The 18,464-nt window shown below is 43.3% G+C and overlaps 1 protein-coding gene across 3 annotated transcripts in view; it reads right to left on the reverse strand.

The window, feature by feature from the left end:
- Positions 1–18,464, reverse strand: part of pard3ba (par-3 family cell polarity regulator beta a) — a 112,259-nt gene that overhangs the window by 67,363 nt on the left and 26,432 nt on the right. For all 3 annotated transcript variants that reach the window (XM_017456907.3, XM_017456908.3, XM_017456906.3), the window contains exons 3-5: positions 16,123–16,291; positions 4,924–5,030; positions 3,731–3,822 (exon numbers count right to left, since the gene is read on the reverse strand). In XM_017456907.3, coding sequence (XP_017312396.1) covers positions 3,731–3,822; positions 4,924–5,030; positions 16,123–16,291 — 368 coding nt within the window. The remainder of the gene's footprint in view (positions 1–3,730; positions 3,823–4,923; positions 5,031–16,122; positions 16,292–18,464) is intronic.

Genomic DNA, 18,464 nt, shown 5'->3' on the forward strand with positions numbered 1-18,464 from the left:
GGAACTGGCTGAAAATCGGATGTGACTGGACTTTAACATCATGGCATCCCTTTAACTCGGCTTGACCCAAAGAATTAGAAGGAAATTGGAATCGCTTTTCCATAACGCTGTGTTGATTTACTACTGCAAACGCATGTCCACCTTCACCCTGCGTACACCATACCTCTGGAGGTAGCTGGGACTGTCCTCCATCACTGTGCCAAATTTGAAATAAGAATACGAAGAAGATTAAGAATAAGAAGATGATACACAGTTGCACCTTTGGTGCTTGGCCCCCCTAATTATCACTAGTGCGGAATAACACGCAGGGGATTTTGAAATTCCGAACTAAACGAGTAAAACAAATGAGAGCTATTTTATATTTTGAGATTCCGAACAGCGTTCCCGATGAAGCTCCACAATCTCGGAAACCGGCTTCAGTAAGAATCTCAGTCAGGAGACCGAAATGAGATCAGAGCTGTGTAGTAATTTTCTATCAGTATCAATCACTCTCTCTCTCTCTCACACACACACACACACACACACACATACACGCCCAGAAGGCAAGTAGCGATCACTGGGCTCCATTAGCTCCGTCTTAGACCATTTAACGGCCCTGATCTGCCTCGCCGACCTCCTGCTTTCCTGCTGTGTTCGCAGCCGAGAACCACGCAACACATCTACGCACACTCGCCCGCGCTCATATTCATAACCAAAGACCGTGTTCGTGGTCCACGTGATCGTGGACCGCGCACAGACGCATCCTCGGGCGCAAACCCGTACGCGCGTTTAGGCCGAGATACGTCCGGGCGACAATTTAAAGGGGGGAAAAAAAAAACAACAAACTGGGGTGGGGGCATCCTGGAAGAGACCACGCCCACCGAGACTGACACGTTTCATCACAGGAACGTGAATTTGCAGAGACGGTCCGCGCAAATATCAACGAATACTCAATAACAACTTAGCTGGTAGCAGCGATAAGGGGCCCATGCACTTTTTTTTTTATCACAAAGAATAATTCCTTTGGAAAAGTGGCTCAATTGTGTACAGAACACGCCACAAAGGGGAGCTAACTACAACGCTTCAGTGCTGTGAACGTCCACACGTCAGTCAACATAACAATATTATTAATAATAATAATAATAATAATAATAATATTAATATCCCCAGCTTCAGGACTTACACTTTTACCATGTTAGGGTGAGTAACAAAGGAAGTGATAAGGCAGAAAAAAAGAATTGAGGCCTGCAGGTCCTGCTCCAACACACACACACACTCACACACAATCCTTCAGTATTGGACCTTGTACTCCTGTCCACACAGACTTCAAATCCATTTTGCGCTCGTGTCCTCAGGGTTAGCATTAATGGCCAAACAAATAATGTGAGAGGTACTGCAACTGCTCTTGTTCTTGTACGTGTTAGTGTGTGTGTGTGTTTTACACACAGCGCCAGAGGCACAGGTGCCTACCTGCATCTCTTACTTCAATAACCACATGAACAGAGAGAAGAAAAAGGAAGAAAAAGGCGGATGGAGGAGGTGGTGCGGGTGGTGCAGGTGAGAGTTACGCAAAATGTTCCATCGCTGTCAAAAAAAAAAAAAAAAAAGCCACGGGGAATTCTCAAACAAGCAGAACGATAACGCCTGTCGCTGTCAGACACGGGGGTGGGGGGGTGTTTATTTTTTGTTGTTCCTTCCTGGAGGTTGTGAGAAACAAAGAATTCCTGTGAGGAATCATTCTGCGGTTCCTGAAAATCTTCTGAAAAAGTGATTCCACATTCAAGGAGCCATTTTGTGTCTCACTGATAAACACTTATATAAAAGTATAGAAATTAACACGTGCATGTTTCAGGTAAAACGTCGAGAATCGAGAACGTCCTCATGCGTATACGCTAAGTCCATGCTAGAAATCCCCAAGTTGTTACTCATCCTGTCAGCGAAGAAGAAACCATTTTCGAAAGAAAGTGACGTGGAGAAAGAAAAAAAAAAAACAAGCTAGTGATGGCAAGTGGAGTAAATAAATCAATCAAAGATGTTTTAAGACTCAAAGGAGGAAGAGGATAAACAAACACCATGAGTAAGAATGGTCAAACAAACATTTAGCTTTTTCTGTCAGAATTACCTGCAGCGAAACGGACGGCGGCCATTTTGGAAACCCATCCAGTTATTCCCGCTCATAAACGAAGACGTAACTATCGCGAAAAGAACCGAAGTTTTTAAGAACGTTTGAAGTGACATCAAGCTACTTTACGGTTGTTTCTATGGTAACGCCGATAATCGGATAAGTCAGTTTTCAAAATAAGCGGTTAAAACATCGCATGTAGTGCACGATATGGTGGCGCAGCGTCTCCGAAGTTTAGCTAATCTGAATTTTGGGGGTGTGTGGGGGGGGTGGGGGGAAGCTAAGCTGAAACGAAAGTCGTATTCGATTGTATTAGGATTCTAGCTCTCGTATTAGCAAGCGTGCTAACTTCCGTTATACGTATACCGTAGTGGATATATTACCAGCCTCTGGGGGAAAAATACCTCCTTTATGACATCAGATAAAGTGATGTAGAAGGTTGTATTGGTGCCAGTTCAACCGGTAAATGAGGTAGGCATGTGTACGTGTGTGTGTGTGTGTGCGTGTGTGTGTGTGTGTGTGTGTGTGTGTGTGTGTGTGTGTGTAATACTGACTGACAGAGCCAGTGAAGAGTGTCAGAAGAGATAACCGCGTACCTCTCTCTTATGGAGAAGAGGAGGTCACGTGACCCGTGATAAGAACGGCACCGCCACCGCATGTCCTGTAACCATGGCAACAGCCAGCGGATCCTAATAACGAACAACACTCTTTGCAGTATGGACCCGTTTCGATCGGGGTGCCGCAATTTCCGAAGGCGACGAAAAGAGAATCTGCTTCCTGTCGCGCCACGAATCTCGCCGACACGTTTAGACTCGAGGATACTTACCGTGAACTGAAACGGGACATTTCAGTTCACGTGTGGGGGGTGTGGAGCGTGGACGACACTAATAATGCACAGTAACATAACAGACATAGCTAGCAAACGTTAGCCGAGTACGTGTCTGTATAACGTACGTGGATAGATTCTATTTCGCTTTAACAGACTCGAAATGTTCTCCGTTCTGCCGTGACGGACGACGACGCCGCATCTTCCGAGAGACGCGGGGGAAAAAACATCCCCGTCGGGCGGGATGTTGTGAAGGGGGCGGAGCTCCTAGAGAGTGTCGGTTCATATCAGCGAGACACTTACGTAACCGGGAGATCGAAGTGCCTGGTGTTAAAATGTGGAGCTCCGACGCAAAACGCGTTAACGTTGGGCAAATCTGTAAGTTCCGCCCCCTCCACCCGACCCCCCTCCCCAATCCCCACCTCCCAAAGCTGTACGAGAAGGGCAGCTGATTTAAAAAAGGGTCATTATAAAACGAGAAAACTGTAAAGCGATCATTATTATTTTCTTATTTAGCCGCATTACTTAAATGTGTATGAAAGTATCTGGATTTATATTAAAAGCTACAAACGTTTCCTTTTGAACCTTTCCGACCTTAAAAGCCAAGAGATTTTGCTCCACAAAAAAAAAAAAAGAGAGATAATAATTTCATGTTTAAAATGTAATTCTTCTCAATGTACTGTTTTGTCATTTTTATTAACTCTTCACTATCTGTTAACAATAACACTATTATTATTATTATTATTATTATTATTATTATTATTATTATTATTATTATTATTATTATTATTATACACTCTTACCTGCTGCTGTTGTTGTTGTTCCTCCTGTTCATCATGTCTTCTCCTGGTGAGTCCACGGTTCCACTCTTCACTGTTAGAACATGGCCTGCTCCCTGTTAACACACACACACACACACACACACACACACACACACACACACACACAGTGACCCAGATTACGGACGGTTATGCGATTATCCCCCGCTAGGCCACATGCTCCTGCGCTGTTGTTATTGTTATTGTGCATCGGTGCGTTCTTTATTCCTGAAGTGCGCTCAGCTCGTATATAAAAACAGGGCGAGAGCGCGAGGGCAAACAGCCAGTGTAAATAGAAATAACAAGTATAACATGCCATGCTGTTGCAGGAAAATAATCAACCAAGCGCAGATACTCTTATACGACACTCCTGGATACGAGTCGTGCGATTCCTCTTACTCCGCGCCGGTTTACCAACACTTCTTCTTTATTTATTAAAAGAACGGCACATCATACTGTGTGTCCATTTATAGAACAAAGTCGGGATTATGTGTGTGTGTGAGAGTGTGTGACAACAGGTGCGGGGTAAAAATCAAACCCGGACTAATAAGACGGGAGGAAATAAATGGATTCAACCCGGAGAAATAGAGAGCGAGAGAAATGTGAGAGAAGCCAAAATCACAACGGGGGGTGTGTGTGTGTGCGCGTGTGTGTGAGAGCGAGAGAGGGGCCACAGGTGCGAACGACAAAATACAATATGAAAACCCACAAAAAAACAACAAATACAATCTCCTGACCATACACACACACACACACACACACACACAGAAATCGAAGACGTACAACAAAAGAAATTCTCATGTTTTTATGAAAGGTGAAAGGAACACGAGGCTTGACCGAAGTGAATCAAAAAACGAAATGGGTTTCTTACACCAAAACAGATGTGTACAGATGTGTGCCGTCTTTGACGATAAAAATAATAATAATAATAATAATAATAATAATAATAATAATAATAATAATACAAAAAACAGACCCATCGTTCTTCACCGATACACTGCGTGTAAGCAAAAGTAAGGAGTAAAACACACACGTTGTTCTGTTGTGGGAAAATATTCGGCGACAGGAAGGGGCAGTTCCTCTGAGAGGATGATATCGTACAGGCTATCGGGCACGGGATTAAATCGGTATTAACTCAAATTCATATTTTTTGACCCAGAAGCATCTAGAACACTGACCGTTGTAGTTGTTGGTCTGTTGTTGTTACTTTCAGTATCTCGACTCCCGGTGTCCAGCGTGCGAGACAGCACCAGTTCACTGTTGCTCCTGACCATTAGAGGCGTGTCTGTCAGAGAAAATAAAAATACGTAAATAGAAAGCAGAGTCAGCACTGGACCTTTCTGAACACACAGCTCATCAAGGGACTTCACTTACATCCGATTCATTGATTCACTTAAACATTCCTCGTCACTTCACTTAGATTCATTACATTTGATTCACTGAGTCACTGATTCATTGATTCACTTAAAGGTTTCGCTTCACTATGGCCTTAAAAATAATAATAAAAACAACAAATAAATAATATAATAAACGTAGACTTCACTTAGTTTCATAAAATCTGATTAATTGATTCACTTAAACGTTTGTCTTCACAATGGACTTCACCTGCGTTCATTACATTTGATTCACTGAGTCACAGATTCACTGATTCACTTAAGCGTGTCTCTTCACAAACACATTAGTATAATTTCTTGAATCATACTAAAAGAAAGCTCGTCTAGACTTTGGGGTACAAGGCTGCATCAGAAAAATAAACAATCACATATTTGATGTAAGAAAACGAAAATGTTCATAATAAATAATAAAATAAAATGATTATAATAAATAATAAAATAATAATATAATAATAAAAATAATAATAATAATAATAATAATATTAAAAGCAGATATTTGAAGCAAAAAACTTGTTTTCTTGTTTTATATCATGTCTTTTTTTTCCACTCTTTTCTCTTCTATACTCGTTTTCCTGTTATTTTATTTCTCATCATCTTTTCTTTCTTCGTTTTTCCTACGTCACTTCTCTTCTAGCTTTTTCCTATTGTTTTTCATTTCTCTTCTTCTTTTCTCTCGTGTCGTCTCTAGGTGAAATGTTAAACTTCTCCACCATGTCGACGATCACGCGGCGTTCGTGTGGAGCGTCTATAAAGATCGTTTTTTTCCGGTTTTAAACTAATTACTCCATTGAACATGCAAATCCATTAAGGAGATCAGGGACTGTACCAGGAAGCAGCTGTGGAAGTTCCCAACGTTTTGCATTTCCGTGCCTCAGCTACGAACATACGGACAGAAAAATTACACCCTTCATACTTCCAGCTCGTTGGTTTACGCGAGCTCATTAGTGTTCTGCACAAGCGCTGGCCGAGGACGTAAACTACAGAGCGTTTCATTACACACAGGTCTATCGGAAGAGGATCTTCATCGTATAATCGGACACGGAGAACACGTGAGGTTGTGGCACACGCCGTTTCAGAACTCAGACGGGATTTTCTTCAACTCTCATTCAGCATATCAATTGCAAAGTTGTTTGGAAGAGAAAAAAAAAAAAAAAAAGACCGTCAGTATGAACTCGGATTCACCCCGTGACCTGTAGAGCTGTTACGGCTTGACGGTTCAGCCCACCAAAGAAGAAGAGCGGTGACGGAACCTGGAAGAATGCGCCGGCGGCCCGTAATCGTGTGCTCCACGGAGAGGTTACACTTCAGAGCTATAATCAACTCCATCAGCAGCCCTGTAATCAACTACTCCACTAATCTCATGAGGAACAAACAAAGATGTGTTGAGCAGGGGAGAAAGTAAAAAGACATCAAAAGAAAAATCTCTCTGCTTGGAACAGTGTCTGTGGGTTGTAACAGCAGAATTATAAAAGTCCTGTCTGGGTTACACAATGCTGCATTTTTCAAACAGCTGTTTATTATTTTTTAACAGCCTGAGATGTTAAATGCACTTATATAGCGCTTTTATACACTGTGTCTCATTCACCCATTCGCACACCAATGGTACCAGAGCTGCCAGGCAAGCCACTAACTTGCCATCGGGAGCCACTTGGTGTTCAGTGTCTCGCCCAAGGACCCTTCAGCATGTGGAGTCACGTGGGCCGGGAATCGAACCGCCAACCCTACGATTAGTGGACAACCCGCTCTACCACCTGAACCACAGCCACCTGAGACGACAGAGTATTTTTGTTGTTCATGTTGTTGTTCAGCTTGAGACGACAGTATTGTTGTTGCTGTACAGCTTGAGACGACAGTATTGTTGTTGCTGTTGTTGAACAGCTTGGGACGACATTATTGGTGGTGGTGGTGTTGTTGAACAGCTTGGGACGACAGTATTGTTGTTGTTGAACAGCTTGGGACGACAGTATTGTTGTTGAACAGCTTGGGACGAAAGTCTTGTTCTTGTTGAACAGCTTGGGACAACAGTATTGTTGGTGGTGGTGGTGTTGAACAGCTTGAGACGACAGTATTGTTGTTGTCGAACAGCTTGAGACGAGAGTATTGTTGTTGAACAGCTTGAGACGACAGCATTGTTGTTGTTGAACAGCTTGAGACGAGAGTATTGTTGGTGGTGGTGTTGTCGAACAGCTTGGGACGACAGTGTTGTTGAACAGCTTGGGACGACAGTATTATTGTTGTCGAACAGCTTGGGACGACGGTATTGTTGTTGCTGCTGCTGCTGAACAGCTTGGGACGACAGTATTGTTGTCGTCGAACAGCTTGGGACGACAGTATTGTTGTACAGCTTGAGACGACAGTATTGTTGTCAAACAGCTTGGGACGACAGTATTGTTGAACAGCTTGAGACGACAGTATTGTCGTTGTTGTACAGCTTGAGACGACAGTATTGTTGTCGTCGAACAGCTTGGGACGACAGTATTGTTGTCGAACAGCTTGAGACGACAGTATTGTTGTTGCTGCTGCTGCTGAACAGCTTGGGACGACAGTATTGTTGTTGCTGTCGTCGAACAGCTCGAGACGACAGTACTGTCATTGTCGAACAGCTTGAGACGACAGTATTGTTGTTGTCGAACAGCTTGAGACGCCAGTATTGTTGTCGAACAGCTTGAGACGCCAGTATTGTTGTTGTCGAACAGCTTGAGACGACAGTATTGTTGTTGTCGAACAGCTTGAGACGCCAGTATTGTTGTTGTCGAACAGCTTGAGACGCCAGTATTGTTGTTGTCGAACAGCTTGACACGACAGTATTGTTGTTGTCGAACAGCTTGAGACGACAGTATTGTTGTTGTCGAACAGCTTGAGACGACAGTATTGTTGTTGTCGAACTGCTTGAGACGACAGTATTGTCGTTGTTGTACAGCTTGAGATGACTATTGTTGTCGAACAGCTTGAGACGACAGTATTGTTGTTGTCGAACAACTTGACACGACAGTATTGTTGTTGTCGAACAGCTTGAGACGACAGTATTGTTTTCGAACAGCTTGAGACGACAGTATTGTTGTTGTCGAACAGCTTGAGACGACGGTATTGTTGTTGTCGAACAGCTTGAGACGACAGTATTGTTGTTGTCGAACAGCTTGAGACGACGGTATTGTTGTTGTCGAACAGCTTGACACGACAGTATTGTTGTTGTCGAACAGCTTGACACGACAGTATTGTTTTCGAACAGCTTGAGACGACAGTATTGTTGTTGTCGAACAGCTTGAGACGACGGTATTGTTGTTGTCGAACAGCTTGAGACGACAGTGTTGTTGTTGTCGTCGAACAGCTTGAGACGACAGTATTGTTGTCGTCGAACAGCTTGAGACAACAGTATTGTCGTCGAACAGCTTGAGACGACAGTATTGTTGTTGTCGAACAGCTTGAGACGACAGTATTGTTGAACAGCTTGAGACGACAGTATTGTTGAACAGCTTGAGACGACAGTATTGTCGTTGTTGAACAGCTTGAGACGACAGTATTGTTGTTGTTGAACAGCTTGAGATGACAGTATTGTTGAACAGCTTGAGATGACAGTATTGTTGTTGTCGAACAGCTTGAGACGACAGTATTGTTGTCGAAGAGCTTGAGACGACAGTATTGTTGTTGTTGTCGAACAGCTTGAGACGACAGTATTGTTGTTGTCGAACAGCTTGAGACGACAGTGTTGTTGCTGCTGCTGCTGAACAGCTTGGGACGACAGTATTGTTGTTGTTGTCAAACAGCTTGAGACGACAGTATTGTTGTCGAACAGCTTAATACGACTATTGTTGTTGTCGTCAAACAGCTTGAGACGACAGAATTGTTGAACAGCTTGAGACGACTGTATTGTCGTTGTTGAACAGCTTGAGACGACAGTATTGTTGAACAGCTTGAGACGACAGTATTGTCGTTGAACAGCTTGAGACGACGGTATTGTCGTTGTCGAACAGCTTGAGACGACGGTATTGTTGTCGTCGAACAGCTTGAGACGACAGTGTAGTTGTCGTCGAACAGCTTGAGACGACTATCGTTGTCGTCGAACAGCTTGAGACGACTATCGTTGTCGTCGACCAGCTTGAGACGACAGTATTGTCGTTGTCGACCAGCTTGAGACGACAGTATTGTCGTTGTTGAACAGCTTGAGATGACAGTATTGTTGTTGTCGAACAGCTTGAGACGACAGTATTGTTGTTGTCGAACAGCTTAAGACGACAGTATTGTTGTCGAACAGCTTGAGACGACAGTATTGTTGTTGTCGAACAGCTTAAGACGACAGTATTGTTGTCGAACAGCTTGAGACGACAGTATTGTTGTTGTCGAACAGCTTGAGACAACAGTATTGTTGTCGAACAGCTTGAGACGACAGTATTGTTGTTGTCGAACAGCTTGAGACGACAGTGTTGTTGCTGCTGCTGCTGAACAGCTTGGGACGACAGTATTGTTGTTGTTGTCAAACAGCTTGAGACGACAGTATTGTTGTCGAACAGCTTAATACGACTATTGTTGTTGTCGTCAAACAGCTTGAGACGACAGAATTGTTGAACAGCTTGAGACGACTGTATTGTCGTTGTTGAACAGCTTGAGACGACAGTATTGTTGAACAGCTTGAGACGACAGTATTGTCGTTGAACAGCTTGAGACGACGGTATTGTCGTTGTCGAACAGCTTGAGACGACGGTATTGTTGTCGTCAAACAGCTTGAGACGACAGTGTAGTTGTCGTCGAACAGCTTGAGACGACTATCGTTGTCGTCGAACAGCTTGAGACGACTATCGTTGTCGTCGACCAGCTTGAGACGACAGTATTGTCGTTGTCGACCAGCTTGAGACGACAGTATTGTCGTTGTTGAACAGCTTGAGATGACAGTATTGTTGTTGTCGAACAGCTTGAGACGACAGTATTGTTGTTGTCGAACAGCTTAAGACGACAGTATTGTTGTCGAACAGCTTGAGACGACAGTATTGTTGTTGTCGAACAGCTTGAGACAACAGTATTGTTGTCGAACAGTTTGAGACGACAGTATCGATGTTGCTGCTGCTGCTGAACAGCTTGGGACGACAGTATTGTTGTTGTTGAACAGCTTGAGACGACAGTATTGTTGTTGTTGAACAGCTTGAGACGACAGTATTGTTGTCGAACAGCTTGAGACGCCAGTATTGTTGTCGAACAGCTTGAGACGCCAGTATTATTGTTGTTGTCGAACAGCTTGAGACGACAGTATTGTTGTTGTCGAACAGCTTGAGATGACAGTATTGTTGTTGTCGAACAGCTTGAGACGACAGTATTGTTGTTGTCGAACAGCTTAAGACGACAGTATTGTTGTCGAACAGCTTGAGACGACAGTATTGTTGTTGTCGAACAGCTTGAGACAACAGTATTGTTGTCGAACAGTTTGAGACGACAGTATCGATGTTGCTGCTGCTGCTGAACAGCTTGGGACGACAGTATTGTTGTTGTTGAACAGCTTGAGACGACAGTATTGTTGTTGTTGAACAGCTTGAGACGACAGTATTGTTGTCGAACAGCTTGAGACGCCAGTATTGTTGTCGAACAGCTTGAGACGCCAGTATTATTGTTGTTGTCGAACAGCTTGAGACGACAGTATTGTTGTTGTCGAACAGCTTGAGACGCCAGTATTTTTGTTGTTGTCGAACAGCTTGAGACGCCAGTATTTTTGTTGTTGTCGAACAGCTTGAGACGCCAGTATTTTTGTTGTTGTCGAACAGCTTGAGACGCCAGTATTTTTGTTGTTGTCGAACAGCTTGAGACGCCAGTATTGTTGTTGTCGAACAGCTTGAGACGACAGTATTGTTGTTGTCGAACAGCTTGAGACGACAGTATTGTTGTTGTCGAACAGCTTGAGACGACAGTATTGTTGTTGTCGAACAGCTTGAGACGACAGTATTGCTGTTGTCGAACAGCTTGAGACGACAGTATTGCTGTTGTCGAACAGCTTGAGACGACAGTATTGCTGTTGTCGAACAGCTTGAGACGACAGTATTGCTGTTGTCGAACAGCTTGAGACGACAGTATTGCTGTTGTCGAACAGCTTGAGACGACAGTATTGTTGTTGTCGAACAGCTTGAGACGACAGTATTGTTGTTGTCGAACAGCTTGAGACGACAGTATTGTTGTTGTCGAACAGCTTGAGACGACAGTATTGTTGTTGTCGAACAGCTTGAGACGACAGTATTGTTGTCGAACAGCTTGAGACGACGGTATTGTTGTCGTCGAACAGCTTGAGACGACGGTATTGTTGTCGTCGAACAGCTTGAGACGACGGTGTTGTCGTCGAACAGCTTGAGACGACGGTGTTGTCGTCGAACAGCTTGAGACGACAGTATTGTTGTCGTCGAACAGCTTGAGACGACAGTATTGTTGTCGTCGAACAGCTTGAGACGACAGTATTGTTGTCGTCGAACAGCTTGAGACGACAGTATTGTTGTCGTCGAACAGCTTGAGACGACAGTATTGTTGTCGTCGAACAGCTTGAGACGACAGTATTGTTGTCGTCGAACAGCTTGAGACGACAGTATTGTTGTCGTCGAACAGCTTGAGACGACAGTATTGTTGTCGTCGAACAGCTTGAGACGACAGTATTGTTGTCGTCGAACAGCTTGAGACGACAGTATTGTTGTTGTTGTCGAACAGCTTGAGACGACAGTATTGTTGAACAGCTTGAGACGACAGTATTGTCGTTGTTGAACAGCTTGAGACGACAGTATTGTCGTTGTTGAACAGCTTGAGACGACAGTATTGTTGAACAGCTTGAGATGACAGTATTGTTGTTGTCGAACAGCTTGAGACGACAGTATTGTTGTCGAAGAGCTTGAGACGACAGTATTGTTGTTGTTGTCAAACAGCTTGAGACGACAGTATTGTCGTTGTTGAACAGCTTGAGACGACAGTATTGTCGTTGTTGAACAGCTTGAGATGACTATTGTTGAACAGCTTGAGATGACAGTATTGTTGTCGAACAGCTTGAGACAACAGTATTGTTGTAGTCGAACAGCTTGAGACGACAGTATTGTTGTTGTAGAACAGCTTGAGACAACAGTATTGTCGAACAGTTGAGACGACAGTATTGTTGCTGCTGCTGCTGAACAGCTTGGGACGACAGTATTGTTGCTGTTGTTGTTGTCGAACAGCTTGGGACGACAGTATTGTTGTTGTTGAACAGCTTGGGACGACAGTATTGTTGTTGTTGAACAGCTTGGGCCGACAGCATTGTATAGACCACAGTAGTTTATTTGTGTTGTGTTTGTTTTATTGGGTCCAAGAAAGCTTCAAATCGAGTGAAATATCAATCAGCGTTATTGTGAAACGTTACTGTGGGTAATGATTTTTTATTTTTTATTTTTTTTAAACCAATCTGAAACATTAGAAGTATGAAACACTTATACGGCACCGACTTGGCCTTCTTAATGCATTTCAAGACTAAACCTTTTAGATAGCACCAATACAGCATAGAGAAGGTTTCTGAATGATGGAGAGATGGAGCAGAAAGAGAATGGAGAAAGAATAGAAGAGAGAGGAGGACAGGCTGAGAGGGGTGTGAATCTGCTAAGCTGGAATTCTGCTTTATCGCTAATCGATACCTCAATCACTCACTAGAAGTTCTTCTCCAGCCTGGTATTCAGACAAATAGCTCTGAAATGATTGTGTGTGTGTGTGTGTGTGTGTGTGTGAATGATCAATGCCGTTCTAATCGTACCACTGAGAGACTCTGATGTGACGCCGACTGAGCTAGAACATCAGGGGCACTGGTCCTGTTTGTCAGATAAACAACTACAAAAGCACTAAACACACACACACACACACACACACACACACAGCAAATTCTACCTAGTACAGTGAGGGAAAAAAGTATTTGATCCCCTGCTGATTTTGTACGTTTGCCCACTGACAAAAAAATGATCAAATAAATCTTCCATTAAAATTATAGACTGAACAGTGAGAGACAGAATAACAATAAAAAAAATCCAGAAAAATGCATGTCAAAAATGTTATAAATTGATTGGCATTTTAATGAGGGAAATAAGTATTTGACCCCCTCTCAATCAGAAAGATTTCTGGCTCCCAGGTGTCTTTTATACAGGTAACGAGCTGAGATTAGGAGCACACTCTTAAAGGGAGTGCTCCTAATCTCAGCTCGTTACCTGTATAAAAGACACCTGTCCACAGAAGCAATCAATCAGTCAGATTCCAAACTCTCCACCATGGCCAAGACCAAAGAGCTCTCCAAGGATGTCAGGGACAAGACTGTAGACCTACACAATTCTGGAATGGGCTACAAGACCATTGCCAAGCAGCTTGGTGAGAAGGTGACAACAGTTGGTGCGATTATTCTCAAATGGAAGAAACACAAAAGAACTGTCAATCTCCCTCAGCCTGGGGCTCCATGCAAGATCTCACCTCGTGGAGTTGCAACGATCATGAGAACAGTGAGGAATCAGCCCAGAACTGCACAGGAGGATCTTGTCAATGATCTCAAGGCAGCTGGGACCATAGTCACCAAAAAAACAATTGGTAACACACTATACCGTGAAGGACCGAAATCCTGCAGCGCCCGCAAGGTCCCTCTGCTCAAGAAAGCACATATACATGCCCGTCTGAAGTCTGCCAATGAACATCTGAATGATTCAGAGGACAACTGGGAGAAAGTGTTGTGGTCAGATGAGACCAAAATGGAGCTCTTTGGCATCAACTCAACTCGCCGTGTTTGGAGGAGGAGGAATGCTGCCTATGACCCCAAGAACACCATCCCCACCGTCAAACGTGGAGGTGGAAACATTATGCTTTGGGGGTGTTTTTCTGCTAAGGGGACAGGACAACTTCACCGCATCAAAGGGACGAGGGACGGGGCCATGTACCATCAAATCCTGGGTGAGAACCTCCTTCCCTCAGCCAGGGCATTGAAAATGGGTCGTGGATGGGTATTCCAGCATGACAATGACCCAAAACACACGGCCAAGGCAACAAAGGAGTGGCTCAAGAAGAAGCACATTAAGGTCTTGGAGTGGCCTAGCCAGTCTCCAGACCTTAATCCCATAGAAAATCTGTGGAGGGAGCTGAAGGTTCGAGTTGCCAAACGTCAGCCTCGAAACCTTAATGACTTGGAGAAGATCTGCAAAGAGGAGTGGGACAAAATCCCTCCTGAGATGTGTGCAAACCTGGTGGCCAACTACAAGAAACGTCTGACCTCTGTGATTGCCAACAAGCATTTTGCCACCAAGTACTAAGTCATGTTTTGCAGAGGGGGTCAAATACTTATTTCCCTCATTGAAATGCAAATCAATTTATAACATTTTTGAAATGCGTTTTTCTGGATTTTCTTGTTGTTATTCTGTCTCTCACTGTTCAAATAAATCTACCATTAAAATTAGAGACTGATCATTTCTTTGTCATTTGGCAAACGTACAAAATCAGATCAAATACTTTCCCCCCCCCTCACTGTAACACACGACTAGCTAGACTAGCATATTTTGAAAATATCATTCGGAATATATATTATTTGAAAATATTATTTTCCGAACAGAATTAGATTTAAATTTAGCAGTCACAATAACTGCCTAATGTTTTACACTTTATTTATTTTCTTTTTTGCGATATTAAAACGTCCGACTTTAACGAACAAATTGTGTCAATACGCGAAATGTTGCGGGGAAAAAAGAAAAAACTGTTTGATGGCAAAAACACTAGGACTACACATCGAATCTTAAACATAATAATAATAATAATAATAATAATAATAATAATAATAATCCTCTCTAATGACAATGACGCAAATTTTTTACGTTAAATTTGCGTTTCGTTTTTTATGGCCAAGACTCCGAAAAAGGTTGTACACACTTTTTTTTTCCCCCGACGTGCTTTTATTCTATCGTACAATGGAAATGCTGAGGGTTTTTTGCATCTTATTAACTTGGAGGAGATTAAAATGAGAAGCTGGATGTTCGTAACTGCTGTTACAAACGTGATAACTTCTTTCGCAGATGCTCCACAATGTTAAAGGGAGCTATAAATGGATAAAAAGTATAAACTGCTATGGTGTAAAAGCAATATAATCAACTTCTGTGTGATGACGGTGAGAACAAATGTACGGCAGATGTCCGTGTGATCGCACCTCTGACCTCGGTGAGGTCATCACATCACAAATACCCCCCCCCATCAGCTGCTCATACACACACACACACAGTCATTTATCAATTACATGAAAGAACAGATAAAAGGAGCGTGTCCAGCCCACTTCAGTGGCCTGTAAATGGAAGCCAGCTGTGTGTGTGTGTGTGTGTGTGTGAGCAGCTGAGCTGATTGGGAAGCCACAGTGAGAATATTATTATTAAATCAGTCTCTCCATGGTAGAAAATGCCTGGTGTGTGTGTGTGTGTGTGTGTGTGTAAGAGATATTGTTGTGAAATGATGGACATTAATTCCAGCCTGTAAAGTAGTGAAGGTTGCACGTTGGCTCCTCGTCCTCCTCGACAGGGGGCTAAGTCTAACAGACAGACAGGTGGTGTCTGCTCGAGTTAGAAAACTGACCTGGGTTCTCCAAGGGTCACATTAGCAAGCAGGACTTTAAACATCGCTTTGGTTAAAATCCAGCTTTTACCGAAACCGAACCCGATTTCATATTCAATTACAACAAGCAAGAATTTCTTTAATGCGATATTAAACATATTAAACATATTAATTTTTGACGTTTGGACTAGTCTGACCCTCAGTCTGAACCCCCAGAGTCTGGAACCCCAGAGTCTGGAACCCCAGAGTCGGAACCCCCGAGTCTGACCCCCACTCTGACCACTCAGACCCTTACACTAACTCCAGGCTTTTCAAACAGACAGGCTGGTGTATACTGCACCTCTCTCTCTCTCTCAAACACACACACACACACACACACACACACACACACACACACACGTTAAACACAGCAATCAGAGTAGAGCAGAGAATGACGCCTACTTGACTTGAGGGTGCTGGAAGTGACCTCGATCTCTGTGCCCATTGAGGGACGCAGGACGCCCAGCTCGGGGTCGGAGGTGTATGGGCTGGAGTATCCGGATGCCACGCTACTGCCCGGGCTAACCGGCATCCTCGGCTGGAGCTCCATCTCCTCGTACACCGCTATCAGCTGCAAAGACAAAAAAAAAAAAAAAACACATGTATACACTCCTTTAATATTCTAAAATCCAAAACAAGAAACAGAGCGGAAATCCACGTAAAAGATCAAATGGTGAGAAACGGCGTGGAACTGAAGGACTGATACTGATGAACGCTGCAGCAATTTCACAATTAGTATTGCTTATTCACACACACACACACACCAAAAACCAATAAAATGGGGTCATTATTGCGGACGCAGCAGACTGATCCTGCCGAGGCGTTGCCATCATTCCTAATGTAACGACATGTTACTTCCGAGATTGTTTTGGGAATCATTGTAGTTTTCCTGCTGTGATGCATACTCCTCTATCAGTCCATCATTCCATCCATCCATCCATCCATCTGGCTGTATCTATTGATTCATCTGTGTCCATCTTTCTATGCATCCACAACTGCATTTCCCTATTCATCCACCCACCCACATTCTTCTCATGTATCCACTAATTCATCCATCCACCCACCCACATTCTTCTCATGTATCCACTAATTCATCCATCCATCCACCCACATTCTTCTCATGTATCCACTAATTCATCCATCCATCCACCCACATTCTTCTCATGTATCCACTAATTCATCCATCCATCCACATTCTTCTCATGTATCCACTAATTCATCCATCCATCCATCCACATTCTTCTCATGTATCCACTAATTCATCCATCCATCCACCCACATTCTTCTCATGTATCCACTAATTCATCCATCCATCCACATTCTTCTCATGTATCCACTAATTCATCCATCCATCCACCCACCCACATTCTTCTCATGTATCCACTAATTCATCCATCCACCCACACACATTCTTCTCATGTATCCACTAATTCATCCATCCACCCACATTCTTCCCATGTATCCACTAATTCATCCATCCATCCACATTCTTCTCATGTATCCACTAATTCATCCATCCATCCACCCACATTCTTCTCATGTATCCACTAATTCATCCATCCATCCACATTCTTCTCATGTATCCACTAATTCATCCATCCATCCATCCACCCACCCACATTCTTCTCATGTATCCACTAATTCATCCATCCACCCACACACATTCTTCTCATGTATCCACTAATTCATCCATCCATCCACCCACATTCTTCTCATGTATCCACTAATTCATCCATCCATCCACATTCTTCTCATGTATCCACTAATTCATCCATCCACCCACACACATTCTTCTCATGTATCCACTAATTCATCCATCAATCCACCCACATTCTTCTCATGTATCCACTAATTCATCCATCCATCCACCCACATTCTTCTCATGTATCCACTAATTCATCCACCCACCCACCCACATTCTTCTCATGTATCCACTAATTCATCCATCCATCCACATTCTTCTCATGTATCCACTAATTCATCCACCCACCCACCCACATTCTTCTCATGTATCCACTAATTCATCCATCCATCCACATTCTTCTCATGTATCCACTAATTCATCCATCCATCCACCCACCCACATTCTTCTCATGTATCCACTAATTCATCCATCCATCCACCCACATTCTTCTCATGTATCCACTAATTCATCCACCCATCCACCCACCCACATTTTTCTCATGTATCCACTAATTCATCCATCCACCCACCCACATTCTTCTCATGTATCCACTAATTCATCCATCCACCCACCCACATTCTTCTCATGTATCCACTAATTCATCCATCCATCCACCCACATTCTTCTCATGTATCCACTAATTCATCCATCCATCCACATTCTTCTCATGTATCCACTAATTCATCCATCCATCCACCCACCCACATTCTTCTCATGTATCCACTAATTCATCCATCCACCCACCCACATTCTTCTCATGTATCCACTAATTCATCCATCCATCCACCCACATTCTTCTCATGTATCCACTAATTCATCCATCCACCCACCCACATTCTTCTCATGTATCCACTAATTCATCCATCCATCCACATTCTTCTCATGTATCCACTAATTCATCCATCCATCCACCCACCCACATTCTTCTCATGTATCCACTAATTCATCCATCCATCCACCCACATTCTTCTCATGTATCCACTAATTCATCCATCCATCCACATTCTTCTCATGTATCCACTAATTCATCCATCCATCCACCCAAATTCTTCTCATGTAT

Source organism: Ictalurus punctatus, chromosome 26, assembly GCF_001660625.3.
Source record: "Ictalurus punctatus breed USDA103 chromosome 26, Coco_2.0, whole genome shotgun sequence".
Lineage (NCBI taxonomy): Eukaryota > Metazoa > Chordata > Actinopteri > Siluriformes > Ictaluridae > Ictalurus > Ictalurus punctatus.